We start from the raw sequence: 14,725 nt of genomic DNA, 5'->3' as shown, positions 1-14,725 counted from the left end.
TTCAGATAGACAAGTATCACTGAAAGTTACCTTGTATAATTGCTTTCTTTCTTCTGTCATCACTCAGATACTTTCTGGCAAAAGGTGTTGCTTCTAGAATTCCATACATTCTTTCTCCCTGAAATGTCAGTAGCTTTGCTGTTAAATGAATATTGAACATTTCTATTACAGTTAACTTTATTTTTCAAAACATGTAGTCCCCCATGCTTAATTTGGCCATCTTTGTTGTACTTTCTTTAGTGACTTCTTTGATTTAAATCTTATATGAAACACTTCCTGGACTACATGCCATCTGCAAAATGTTATTCATCTCAATGCAGGGGACGAATTTCAATGCTATAAGCAATTTTGGGTTCTGCAATATTTGTATATGATCACAAGAGGGCATAGGAACATGGTGGATGAAGTTCACTGATTGCTCTGTTGAAGGGAAAGGTTATTGTGCTCAGTATAGTTGCTCTGTGAGACATAAACTTTACTTTCTAATGTCCCATTTTAGATAGTCATATATGTTAATATAATTATAATGAGATCCACAAGTATCTATGAAAGTATTTTTCTGATATTGCTATTTTGAAATTTCAAATAATTTTTAAAAGGCATTTGGTTTGGAGACTAAAAATCTGGGTTTAAGTTGCCCTGTCATAGCTGGATTTATTTTAATGTGTTGTTATACAAAGGACTTCAGCATTTGCAAGCTAAACATTAAACTTCCAGTTCTGTGGAAAGTGCAACAGAAGATAAGGGGCTGAAAGGATTGAACATAAACATGAGTTAGAGAATTAAAAGAAAAAAAAAACCTTTGGGCTTAATGTTTCACATTCAAACATCTTCCTTTTAGCTCAGCTATTGCTAATCAGTACAAGATAAAGTTTAGAATGTTTGAAGTTTACCATTAAATGTCCACGATCTTAGACAAACTCAATTTAAAATATTCCTTGATATAAAGTCTTACAAATTTTAAACACACATTTTTTAAAATTTCAGCAAAATAAAATATTGGAGTATATTAAAAACATCTTAGCATACTGTAGCATTTGCTAATTAAATCACTGGCACATTTTAACAGAAATGCTCGTAAAAATAATTGCTTGTCACAGCAAGCTAAGCTACAGAGCAGGAAATTGGCACTGTCCTTTTTTGATAAAGTTCAGCAAAGTTCTCTTTAAAATAATTATTTACTTCATTCATTTTCACGTTAGGCCAATTGTCATGAACAAAAATCCAAAGATAACACTGTAATATTTCCAAAATTGTTAAATGTTTGTGCAATATTTTTTATTGATACTGTGTATGCATCAAATTCCTTGAACTTTTTGGAATGCTATTTGTTGTTGCATCAAAATTGTTATAAGATTTTGGCGAGAATTCCTACTATACCGCTCAAATTGATTAGCAGTAGCTATCAGAGCCTTTGTTTGTAAGATGTACACTGGATGCAGTTGGAATGATTTTTACCACCCACAGAGAATAGAAAAACAGCTTTTGTTTTGGAAGTAAACATCTTGTAAAGGTTATAAATGCCCCAAATTCTGCCAGTGATCACATGATATATGAACATAGCTGCAACACTGAATGCTTGTGAAGATTATTTAGCAGTTCAAAAAATCTGTTACTTTTTGTTCTCCCTCAGTTTATTTATTCAAATTATCTTCCTTCTCTAGATCTGACCTTGTGAAAACCCTATGAAAATACCTCTTTCAAGAATGGTTGCAATAGAAACCTAGAGCACTTTATTTCTTAAAAATTAGAATATGCCCACCAATATTTTGCAGCTTATAGTAGTTTTAAAAGCAAGATGAGTTTTTAGACAGGCATGTACATTTAAATTGAGTACTAAAGAATCTACAAATTTATCAACATATGATAGTGGCTATAGCTTGGATATCTAAAAAGAGAGGAAGCAGATACTAGACTTTAAGAGGTGTGATAGTAATAATAACAACTAGATTTAGTTCCTGTTTCCCAATGGATCCCATGTTTTTATCATGGGCCAGTCAAAAATTTGATTAAAAATACCTATCAGGATTTTAGTAAGAGTACCTAGAGTTGTTATTTCAGCCATTTAAGGAGGAAGAGACATGATTATGATGGGTTTCTGAGATTGTGAAGTGTGTTGAAGCAAAGTTAGTGCAGGTACATAAAACAGCCAAAATTATGTAGTCATTTGTTCTTTTTTAACGCAATTGTTTCCATTTGACATATTCAAATAGAAAATTTGCCTCTATCCACTGTCATCTCCTTACTTTATTTTTAGAAACTTGCAGAACTGAATCACTTGACTTCTGTGGTTCAGTCATCTGCCTCTTTCTACTTATTTTTCAGACAGTAAACATTCACTATTGATTTTACTGTATATTGTTGGTAAAGAGCTTCAAATTCTGTTATTCATTTGTCTGTAAACACATTTGGAGGAGAACAACAACCTTTCCTTAATCTTTGTGTACATAAAGTCACAATATAAATTTTAGCTGCTGCTTCCATGAAAAAAATTATGTATAAATTTTGGAAAGGCAAGCAGGGTAGTCACAAAGAGCCACTGTTGATAACTGCTGTGTTTGTAACATTAATTTATGTGTTCAATCTTGCCTGTATTTTAGAAATCTTATAGTGGGACTTCCAATCGAGTAGATGCCCAAGATCTGAAAGATACGAAGTCTCTCAAAGTCAATCTGAATGACTATGGAATGGATCTGAATAGCGACGACTCCACAGATGATGAAAGTCAGCCTCGCAAACCCATCCCCTTGTGGGCCAACGGTATATATGTGTCTTTCAGAATGACATATTGCAGCATATCTTGTATCTTACTATTATGATAAGAATAAAAGAAAGAAAAAATAAAACCAGTCAAAATTTAGTAAATAAGGAGATGAAACAGTGATGCTGATAATTGGAAACTCTACATTTTTTTCCATAGCGCCATCCTTTTTAGGCCACTAACAAATTTATGTCTTTGTCATTGAGTTGGAGTGACAAGCTTTGTTTGTTTACTGCAGACCAATTGATTATTATTAGAACTGCTGGAGGAACTTCACATTCTGGCCATTTTATACAGGTAGTCAACTTAACGGCTACAATTGAGCCCAAAATTTCTGTTGCTAAGTGAGACAGTTAAGTGAATTTTGCCCCATTTTATGACTTGTTTGCCACATTTGTTAAGTGAATCATTGCAGTTGTTACGTTAGTAACAATGTTGTTAAGTGAGGCCGGATTCCCCATTGACTTGATTTGTCAGTTGGTCGCAAAAGGTCATGTGACCCAACACCCACCCCACCCCGAGATGATGCAACCATAATAAATGAGTTAGTTGCCAAGGGTTCAAATTTTGATCATGTGACCGTGAGAATGCGTCAATGGTCATAAGTGTGAAAAAGTCATAAGTCACTTTTTCCAGTGCTGTTGTAATTTTGGATGGTCACTAAACAAAAGGTTGAAGGCAAAGGACTACCTAAACATCCTAGAAGTACTTTGGTTGGAGATGTGTTGCTATCTGAAGAATTACTCACATATGAAAATGGTTATTTCCTCAGGGGTTCAACTTAACGAAGCTGTTACATACCAGTACTACAATCCTCCAGAAATCAACAGGTTATTTGGTCACATACTGAGCCCTAAACTAGAGGATATCTTCTATAAAAGTAAGCCAAGGTATTTCAAGCGTACAAGTTCGGCTGCATGGCAATCGCCACCTCTTCCAGGATCCAAACCAGCACTCCGGATGGCCAACAGCATGAAAAAATACTGAAATTATTTCTTGTCTAGCTATAGTTATGTTGCATTTGTAAACCATTTTAGTATTTTATATGTTATATAATAAAGGTTGAAATGTTATATCTATCTTTAGTATTTCAGGTAACTATGATAATTTGCTTCATATTTTGTTCCAAGAGGTTCATTATATTTTCTAGCATTTGTAGTAATGGGGAAAAATTAACAGTAATCATAATCTGATATTATTGCTGGTTGGTCTTTTCATGATGCCACCCAATACTTAAAGATTCTTATCTTTGAGAACTGATTGCTACACTAATTGTAAGTGTTTCTACCAAGCCATCTTGGATGATTTATTTCTGTTTTCTAATTCTGTTCTGGTTTATGCATATTGAACCCTATGCTTTATAATTAGATCAATGCATATAGATTCACTTCTCTAAAAGGATACGCTTTTCTGTTATGTGACATACAAAATTGCATAGATTCGCAAAAAAAAAATAACTAAAATATTTTGCTTGTTTTCTAGAAAGACAATGGGTTTACAGATTTTACATTTCATGATTACAGTACTTGCCTTGTCATAAAGATGTCGTATATATATTTAATTGAAATAGCTATATCTAAAATAAGATCATTAGTGTTTGCTGTATGTTTCAATGTGTAAAGAGACTGAAGATTTTGCTGTTAGCATCTTGATTTGTAGAGATGTAAGTCCTATTTTCTTCTCTTTTATCAGCAATGAAGCATTCAATGTTTTAAATATGGGGTAGCTTTTGCCCCCTGAGATTTTAATAATCGTCCTTATGATTTTATTTTTGATGAAATAAATTTTGGGGTTGTTTCATAATCAAGGAGAGGAAGGAGCAATGAAAAATGAAAAATCATCCTATATCATGTAAGAGTCAACATACTTTAATTAGTACCTTCTCAGCAATTATACATAAAAGACACCCATGTGTGAGAGGTCCAATTCAAATAATAAGGCAACTCTTAGTTTAAAAAAATATTGAACCAAAATATTACTACTTACTGTTCTACAGGGAAAGTGAATCCTGGAGTTGATAGAATTAATAGGAGCAGATTTTCATTGTATCTTTTTTTTTTTGTAGCAGACGGGCAATCTGTTTAATCAGACCATATTCATTCTTTCTGTGTCTTTTAAACAGCTTTGAAATTAATGGATTAGAGACATAAATAATATATGTCTGCATAATAAATATAAATTAGATATCTGCATAAATAAAGATGGAGAAGATGTGGAAGTCTTTAATTCCCTTCAGTTTCCATCCCTCTCTTATTTTGTTTTTCAACCATTCATATTAATCTTTATAACTTGTATCGGAATAGATTTCTTTGGTTTTTCCTGTTCCAATTTGGATATGCTTAACAACAAAGCAGAAGGAAGAAAAATCTGAAATTGTGTAATGACAGAAAACTGTTTGGTAATTCTGGAAGGGAAGAAAGAGACAAAAAAAAACCTTGTTCAAGACTGCCTACTAGGATCATGAGTCACCTCGAACATTGATTTTAAAAAAATCCATTCCAAACTCAGCATCTTTTGTTTGCAAAAATTTGAGACTTTATGGCCATAATGTAATTTATACTTTAGTCTGTATTGAAGACTTCACATGTTGATTCAAAACTAATGGATTGTGTTTCTTTGTACTTTTACCAATTGCATAATTGTGGTCGAGGAAGTGTTTGTTTTTGGTATCTGAGCAAAATGGACATGGCATCTAGTGTTGAATTATCATTTGATACAAAACACAGCAACCAGTTGATCTCTGGAAAAATTAAGAGAATCCAGATAATACCTATATTAAAAGCACTGCATTTGCTATTAATTTGTTCCTGAACAAAATTCCATGGCATTAGTTTTAAAATATCATGTGGCTTGGATTCTGACTAATTGAGAAAATACACGTTTCCCCATTCTTTGAGATTATCTATGGTTGCTATGGACTTGTCTCACACAGTAGAGTCAAACTCCCCTATATTCTGGCGTCCTAATCTCTTTCCTACCTTACAAAATGAGATCATAAAATCACATTTTAAAAACTGGCTCAAGGATTTTAAGTGATGATTTTTATATCTCTTGGCCTTATGTTGTATAGGTATTCTTCACTTAATGACAGTAATTGAGATTGGAATTTCCACTGCTAAGTGGAAATTCCAACATGTCAATTAGTCAAGCGAATCCCATGCCATAAAGTGCAATATTATATGGTCACCATATAATGAAGCTCCTACTGGCTTCTTCATTGACCTTGCTTGTTGGAAGCTGGCAGTGAAGGTTGCAAATGGTGACCAAGGGATACTGCAACATCATAGTTATGAGTTGGCCACCAGGGACGCAGATCATGACTGCAGGGACTCTGTGACTGTAGTAATTACTGTATGGTAACCTGTTGTAAGTACCATTGTGAACTTGATTGGCTGCTGAACTAGTGGTCATTAAATGAGGATCACTTATACTATAAACTGCTGATAGATCAATAGTCATTTCAGTCATCGTAGAGAGCTGTCTGCACTTACGGTCTCTGCTACAGTATCTTGTCATTATCTCCATTAATAATTAAAGAGTCTTTGCTACTGTCTCTAGGACTTGAACCTTCATGTTCTAACATGATAGTAATTATATTTGTCAGCTCAGTAATGTGACAATGGCTAACACTTACTGATAAAAATAAAAAAGTGATACATGTTAAGCAATGCAGGTAAAGGAGGATCTGCCTCTTAAGATCTTAACCAAGGTCTTCAGCTGTATTATAAGTGTGATTTGAAATAACACATCCTTTTATAAAAGTGCACATTTTCTTCAGAATGTACTAAAAAAATAAAGAATAACTGACATGCTGAAAGTTAAAGAAAAGCATACAGGATTATTTTTAAGTTTTATTCCAGAGCACTTTGGCATGCCTCTGAAGTTTCTCATGTATTATCTAATGAGAAAAACTGCATTTGTGAGAGAAAATATGGACAGCATTACATAATTGCTCTTACAATGCACAATTATAAGGAAGCAAAACTAAAAACCATTTTGTTGTATATCTTGCCCATATGTATCTTGGCAAACCCACAATCATCCCAGTGTGTTGAATTACTGGGAGTTGCTTCAAAGAGCACAACATTCCTAGCCCTTTCTAAGCTCCAAGGGATCCACAGAAACCTATTTAGAAAAATGGCAGCATCCTAGAGATTAGATTTGCTCTGCTCTGCTCTGCTCTGCTTCTGACTAGCTGAAAACAACTTGGATCCTTTTGTATTTCTTTTAGTAAGGAGGAAAATGTGAGAATAATAATGGGAGCACCTGCGGATGGGTGGACATGATCTGGTACAGTGCGAATAGGAACAACATAACCCAATGGGCAGAGGAGGAAGTATTATGAGTAAAAATAGTGTTGGGGAAGGTGATGACAGCTGCAGAGACTAGCAGGAAGGAATTAGAGAGTCTGCAAGCTCCCTGGGCCTCAGGAAGGGTGTGTGTAAGCCACATTCTAGTTGAAGCTTCTAAGGTTCATTTTCAACATACTGGGAAGCCATTTGGTTAAGGAAAACAGCCTTGCATGTTATTGTAGTGCCATAGTAAAGACCTAGGCAGACATTTTGCAAGGGGAGAATATTTATATTCAAGGAAATATTACCTGGGAGAAAAAAATAATAATCAGACATATAAAAGAAGCCCTTTGGTTTTATTAGCCTTTGTATATTGGTTTTTCTAATGTAATTCCCAAACAGGTTTTATTTGGATAGTTCCACAAATGCCAAACATTTTCTTGTTTTCAAAAAGTACTACTCTCGGTGGCATGGAAAGAAGTGTCTAAGATTAACTAGTTTTGCTCTTACAAAATTCGTATTAATGTGCAAAAAGATTCGTATTTAAATATGCCTATAAAATTTTAAAGCAAGGAATGTCACGGTAACCTTTTTTAATAGCAAAATGCAACAAGCAATTACAACACCAGAAAAAAATACAATACTGGTTATATAATACCGTACATTAAAAAACTATATGCATCAGAGTTATTAAACTGAGCCTAACAAAAGGAAAAACTAATATAAATAGATCCATATAGTATTAAATTTAATATCACTATGAAATTACTCTCAGTCCTTAAGCTGGTCAATAAATCTAGAGCATAACAAAAACATTTCAATGTGGAAAGTATGTGTATTAGTTATGAATGGGTAATTTATGGCCACAAAGATACAGAGCACACCCCCATTTCCTTTCATGCTGGCCATGAAAACTTATTCACTCTGCTTACTTAGACTGTAAAATGTCCTTAGTCCAGGCAGACAGTAGAAAAAGGAGTTGGCAGAGTAGAAAAATAGGAATAAGAGAACTTCTCTTGGCATCAAGGAAGTTTTATCAGATCAAGCATTGGTAAATACATTGGTAAATAAAGCCTGATTATGAAAAATAAGATGATTGTTTTTTCTTTTTAAAAAACCCCAAACCACTGGTGATTTATGATTGAGCTTATTCAGAATTAATTTAAGACCAGAAGTGCCAAAACATGTGTGGGCAGGAAGGCTCATGTTTGCCTGTAAGCAGCAAAGGAATAACAGACTTTTGAGCCAATAGCACAGGATAGTATATTTGCACAAGTTCTGTTTTGCACTTCTGCTATTTCAGATAACTCAGCTTAAAATTCAAACACAAAGTATTATACAATACAGGTTAACATAGACGTTTAGGAGAAAATGGCATCTAATAATATGGAGAAAATTACTGCTAAATAAATAAATGCAGTATTCCAAGTGTGGCCTTTCCAAGGCATTATAAAGTGGCACTAACACTTCACGTGATCTTGAGTCTATCCCTCTGTTTATGCAGCCCAGAACTGTGTTGGCTTTTTTAGCAGCTGCTGCACACTGCTGGCTCATATCTAAATGGTTATCCACTAGGACTCCAAGATCCCTCTCACAGGTACTACTATTGAGCAAGGTACCACATATACGGTACCTGTTCATTTTTTTTTTTGCCTAAATGTAGAACCTTACTTTTTTCACTGTTGAATTTCATTTTGTTAGATAGCGCCCAACGTTCAAGTCTGTCAAGATCTTTCTGTAACTTGCGCCTATCTTCTGAAGTGTTGGCTATTCCTGCCAGCTTGGTGTCATCTGCAAGTCATTGATGAAGATGTTGAAGAGTACTGGGTGTAAAACAGAGCCTTGGGATACTCCACTGCATACTTCCCTCCATGTGGATGTAGTTCCGTTGAGGACTACACGTTGAGTGCAGTTGGTCAGCCAGTTACGAATCCATCTGGTGGTGGTGTTGTCTAACCCACATTTTTCTACTTTATCTAGTAGTAGGTTATGGTCTACTTTATCAAATGCTTTACTGAAGTCCAAGTAAATTATATCAACAGCATTCCTCTGGTCTACTAATTTTGTCACTTTGTCAAAGAATGCAATAAGATTAGTCCATGTTGGCTTTTGGTTATTATTTTGTTTGCTTCTATGTGTTCGGTGATTCGTTGCTTGATTATCTTTTCCAGAATATTCCCCGGTATTGAGGTCAGGCTGATAGGTCTGTAGTTTCCTGGATCTGTTTTTTTTTCCTTTTTTGAAGATTTTTTGAAGATTTGCTCAGTTTGATTGCTGTTCATTTTTCATTTATGGAATGCAGCCCCTTTGTTTTACTATAATCAATTTTCATTTTTCTGTCCTACAATAAGCATCTAGGTTTTACTGATTGAAGAACAACTTATATTCAGAAAAGGGGATGACTGCATTATATGGGTAAAGCAAATAGGTACTCTTTGTTAGTTAGTGATAGGGGATGAAATTTACTTTTTCTTAGGGCTTGAACTAAAATTAAGGCTTAAATTTAATAAGGAGGGCAGAATACAGCCTTCTTTAATTTCTCTTATTATTGAAATTGGGTCTGAGAATCTTCTGCTTGTCATATGCCTTGTACATATGTAACTTGTACAAATTTTCATGGAACAGTATAACAAAGCAGCCCCTAAATACATTTATTAGTTTCCTCCACAATCACTGATTAGAGATTGAATCAAAAATCACCTCCAATTCTATCTCAAGATTTATTTTTTTGATAGATTAATTTAGAATAAGTTGACTTTTAGTTGATCATCCTAAAGTATGCTAATCATCAGCCCAAACTTGTTCTTCTTCTAGCCAATCAATGAGTTTTTCATGAAGGTGTTTAATTTAGTTAGTTTATGGATTTATCACATCTCCCGCAAAGAGGGACTCTGGGCAGTGTACAGTACAGTATAAAAATATAGAACAATAGTGAGAATGAAAACATTAAAGTTAAAATTAAAAATTTTAAGATTATAAAATTATAAAAATTTCAAAATGTAAGAAAATGTTTAAGAAGGCAATTTAATCCTATTAGAAATTGGTTGATGGCCAAGAGAGGGCTCTTATCATTTACTAATAACATTTAAGAGGCTGGTTGGATGTTAATTAGCTGACTTCAATGTATTACCCTTAAATATTGAGACTAGAAGAATAGTACCATCTTTGGGCATATGGATAAAAAGGTGGAGTCAACAGGGAGTCCATCACTTTGCATTAGCTTTTACTGGAGAAAAAACAAATCTCTAAAACCAGCTTTCCTATTTTTTGAGATGGGTCATCAGTGGTGAAATCCTATTTTTTTTACTACCGATTCTGTGGGTATGGCTTGGTGGGCGCGGCAGGGGAACGATACTGCAAAACCTACATTCCCACCCAACTCCAGGGGAAGGATACTGCAAAATCCCCATTTCCTCCCCACTCCTGGGGGAAGGATATTGCAAAATCTCCATTCCCACCCGATTCTCCGAACTACTTAAAATTTCCGCTACAGGTTCTCCAGAACCTGCCAACCTGCTGGATTTCACCCCTGTGGGTCATATGTTTGGAAGTTTTCCGAACTCAAATTAGTGACCAGGGATTTTATGGCTGCATTTTGGGGACAGATGATGGCAATATCCAAATAAAAATGTCAAATAAATCTAATACGGTCACTGCCCAATTTTTTAGTTCACCAGTAGCCTCTCAATTTAAGCAGTACTTATATAGTTTGGATTCTAAGCATAAATTTCTAAATAAATATAAAAAAATGTATTATTTCCATTCAAGAATCTTTAATAGGCAAGTACTATATCCTTAGTCAAAATACTAAACTAAATACTAAATACTAAACTTGATTTGATAGAGAATATATAACTGCAAAGCTGAATTAGCTCTACTTCATAAAATTTATGCCTTAAGGCATCATCTTTGAACTAAATTATTAGGTATAATTGATCAATTGTTTGCTTAATAGAGATTTCAACCCTCAAATTGGCTTAATATGTCATAAAATAAGGATTTTGAAAATTACAGTCTTGATACATTTTTATTTTATTATTTATTTGTAGTATACTGTTATTATCCACACGTCTTCCTCCTATTTTCCATGTAACAACCCTATGAGGTATGTTGGGCTGAGAAAGAGTGACTGGCCCAAAGTCACTCAGCTGGCTTTCATGCCTAAAATAGGACTTGAACTCACAGTCTCCTGCTTTCTAACCCACTAGACTAGACCAAACTGGCTCCTTCTTTACATCTTTTTCATCTGTGATAAGTTTTGGTGATCTGACATATATAGTACTGTAATTCATATACAGGGACTTACAAACTACCATAAATAACAAGGCTAAACAACAGCATGTATTTCATTACATAAATACTATGATCTCAGTACTTGAGTCAGACACCAGGATGTAAATACGCAATGGTAGCACTTTGTGCAATCTCACAACATGAACTGGCATCAAAGTAGTTTGCTGAAACAGCTTCCTATTTCCTGCCATGGTTGTGACAGGAATTAACTTTCTTAGCCTTGGCCTACGTCAAGGGATTTGTACAATATAGTTACGAAAATCTGTGTGTGTCATGCAAGATGAATAATTGACCAAATAAATATCTCAGCGCTATTGGCTTTCTCTAGCAATAGTGTGTGTTTCTCCAGTCTGATTCCTGCTTTGGGTAACTTCTTTGTTTTACTGTTCAGTTCTCTAATTGGCTATAACAAGATGCTGCATATTATTGTGGTTTAACTTACCTGAACACCTGTTTTAAGCACAGATTATGCTATCTTAAACTCTTAGTCATCTGATCTTATGATGAATGTTGTGTTGTTGTTTTTCCACATTATTGAAAAAGTCCCTCCGTAGCTTAACACATAGTTTCAGTATTTACAGTCATTCCCTGTTGCAATTACACTTAAAAGCAACAGTCTGCTATTTGTAGTTAGAACATTTTTATTTATCCTAAAGGATTGCCTAGTTAATTTAAATAATTATATTATATCCCAAAGTGTTACTCAGAATGTATTTCTTATCCATCTTACCAACACCACCTACATTTCAAATTTTGGATTATCCCTGCCTTTCAGCCCATTGGCTGTTCTTTTACATTATGGGAGAGGAGGACCACAAGAGTTTCCTACTGCTAGTTCATGGACTGACCACTTCCCATCTTCTGTCCATCCGGCTCAGATACAAAGGGTTGAAACTGGTGAGGCTCTAGCCAGCAATTCCCTGGCCAGAAGGACAACTGAAACTGTCTCCCAATTACTTCTCAGGGCCATCAAGAGACCAGGCAAGAGTCATTGACTCAGAAATGTGGAAGGAAAAAAGCAAGGTGATAAGCACTGAGGCATAAATATATTTGACCCTGAATTTCTTGTTCTGCTGTGAAGATGAATCGCCTGTCAGTGGCTTCATTCTGTTCCACATACAATTTTTGAGGCTGCCAGAACTAGTTGAATCCTTAGTAAGGGATTAGACATCACTCAAGAGCCACAACATACTGCTGAACCCTACTCTGAAGGCTGATAGGGACTTTGGTGTTTACTCATATACATTGTCAAGATTCTTCACATAAAAGAGTAATTAAGATGTTTTCCCACCACATTGACATACCAATATCAATTGAGGCACAATTGAGAACCCTTTCTTGGCTGGTAGAAAGCATGATGGAGGCAAGGGTGAACAGGTTTATAGTATAAAGGTGGAAGCTGAATGTTACAGAATAAATCTCTTAAACATTCAGGGAGTTTAAGATATTACCATTCTGCTTGATTATATTCCCGTTCAAAACTCTAAGCCAATTAGTGTGCATTCAGCAAACAGGATCCTATACATTACTGACATATATGTTGTATGCACAAAGAGAATCTCACTAAGGCATTTCACCAATCTCCCATCCTTTTCTATTCTTTCCAGGAGATATTGCTTGTTTCTTAACCTATTTTTATTGTCTGGTTCCTGCAACTCTGACCCTCCACTCTTCATTCAGTTTATTCCATTGTGGTCCTGTAAATGTCAGCAAATTTATCTAACATTCCCAATCAACTTGGATGTTCAAAGCCTAATTACAAATGGCTTTACAGCCATAGTATGTATCGGAAATCTTCAACTTCAAAAGGATTAGCATATTTCTCTTTCTTTTTTTTTTCTTTTTTTCTTTCAAGAAATACTTAGAAGAACAAACTTGAGACAATGCTCTAGGTCCATCTACGAATTCTGAAATAATGTCTGAGATAATTTCAGACAGAAGTTCAAATGTTGATAGACCAATTACCCAGGGGTAAAATTTAAAAATTTTCCCTACAGGTTCTGTGGGTGTGGCTTAATTGGTGGGCATGGCTTGGTGGTCAGATGATTGGGTGGGCGTGGGCAATAACAATAAATAATAAAAATAATAAACAAAGTATACAAAATAAGAGGTACCAAAATCCAACTTTCACACTTTACACACACACAACATAACACAACTGACTCACATACAATGTAAAAGCAGCTGCACTTCACCCAAAATGGCCCCTGCAACAAGCAGGAACTTCACACAGCCACAAAAAGCTCAAAAACCAACTTTCACACTTTACACACACACAACACAACTGATTCTCTCTCACACACACAAAATGCCACATACAGCTTTGTGAGATTTTGTGTGTTTGTGTAACTAGAGTGAAACACTAAAGAAACACACCAAATCTCACAAAGCTGCACAAATATTTTATTTTATTATTTTATTTATATTTTTTAGATCAGGGGCCTCCAACCTTAGTAACTTTAAGGTTTGTGGACTTCAATTCTCAGAGTTCCTCAGCCAGCAAAGCAGGTAAATTGAGTTGCTGACAGATGGATTTCAGGCAGGCAGCTTCAGTTGCTAGCTGATGCAACTGATGTAAAGCATGGCTTTCCCAGCCAGAAAGGAGCAGTATAAGGTAAGTGCTTCATCGCAGCCCAGAATCTCTTAAAAGGTGGTTTTCTACAAGCTCTTCAACTGAAGATCTTGGAGAAAACATGTTTTTTAAGGTTCTGGTGATGAGGAACTCAGCTGGGATCACCAGAGGAGCCTTTTAAAACCTTTTTTTTACAACCTCTTCGGCCGAAGAGGTTGTTAAAAAAAACTTTTAAAGGGTTCTGACGATCTCAGCTGAGCCACGGGATCCTCAAAGGCTTTTTTTTTTTTACTTTTAAAGGCATGTTTTCGGCTGAAGAAAAACTGCTTTTAAAAGTTAAAAAAACCCACAACTCTCTGATGATGGTGCAGCTCAGCAGGGGCAGGGGGCAGGGGCAGGGATTTTTGCTACCGGTTCTCTGAACCACCCGCCGTCATTGCTACTGGATCGGACGAGTCGGTCCGAACCGGGAGCATTTTCCCCCTGCAATTACCTAAATATTTGGAAATACCAGTATAGATTTATATTCAGACTGGAGTACTGTGTTCTGAAGTACATTTACTAGCGGCTTTAGAATTCAAGTGATATTTTGGTATTGTTTTTAAGATTTTCTTCTTCCATATTGGTTTCATTTTTTGCTGAAAATACATACATACATTATAGTTTTTGAGGCTTGGATATACTGAAATAACAATCTCAGCAGTGTAGAAGTTTGGATGGAATTCATAATCTCCAAGGAGTAATAATTATATTTTCAGTGCCTATATCTCTTCTATTGTCTCTATTGATATTCTAAATTCATACTTT

At 35.2% G+C, this 14,725-nt stretch overlaps 1 protein-coding gene across 4 annotated transcripts in view; it reads left to right on the top strand.

The window, feature by feature from the left end:
• LOC131184494 (inner centromere protein-like) overlaps positions 1 to 11,940 on the top strand; it is a 34,144-nt gene extending 22,204 nt beyond the window's left edge. For all 4 annotated transcript variants that reach the window (XM_058155854.1, XM_058155845.1, XM_058155863.1 and 1 more), the window contains exons 17-18: positions 2,601 to 2,760; positions 3,534 to 11,940. In XM_058155854.1, the coding sequence (XP_058011837.1) occupies positions 2,601 to 2,760; positions 3,534 to 3,748 (375 nt within the window). In that variant the 3' untranslated portion in view covers positions 3,749 to 11,940. The remainder of the gene's footprint in view (positions 1 to 2,600; positions 2,761 to 3,533) is intronic.
• The last annotated feature ends 2,785 nt before the right edge of the window (positions 11,941 to 14,725 follow it).

Source organism: Ahaetulla prasina, chromosome 1 (genome assembly GCF_028640845.1).
Source record: "Ahaetulla prasina isolate Xishuangbanna chromosome 1, ASM2864084v1, whole genome shotgun sequence".
Classification (NCBI taxonomy): domain Eukaryota; kingdom Metazoa; phylum Chordata; class Lepidosauria; order Squamata; family Colubridae; genus Ahaetulla; species Ahaetulla prasina.
The sequence above is the reverse complement of the archived record's forward strand: the minus strand, read 5'-3'. Positions and strand labels throughout refer to the sequence as shown.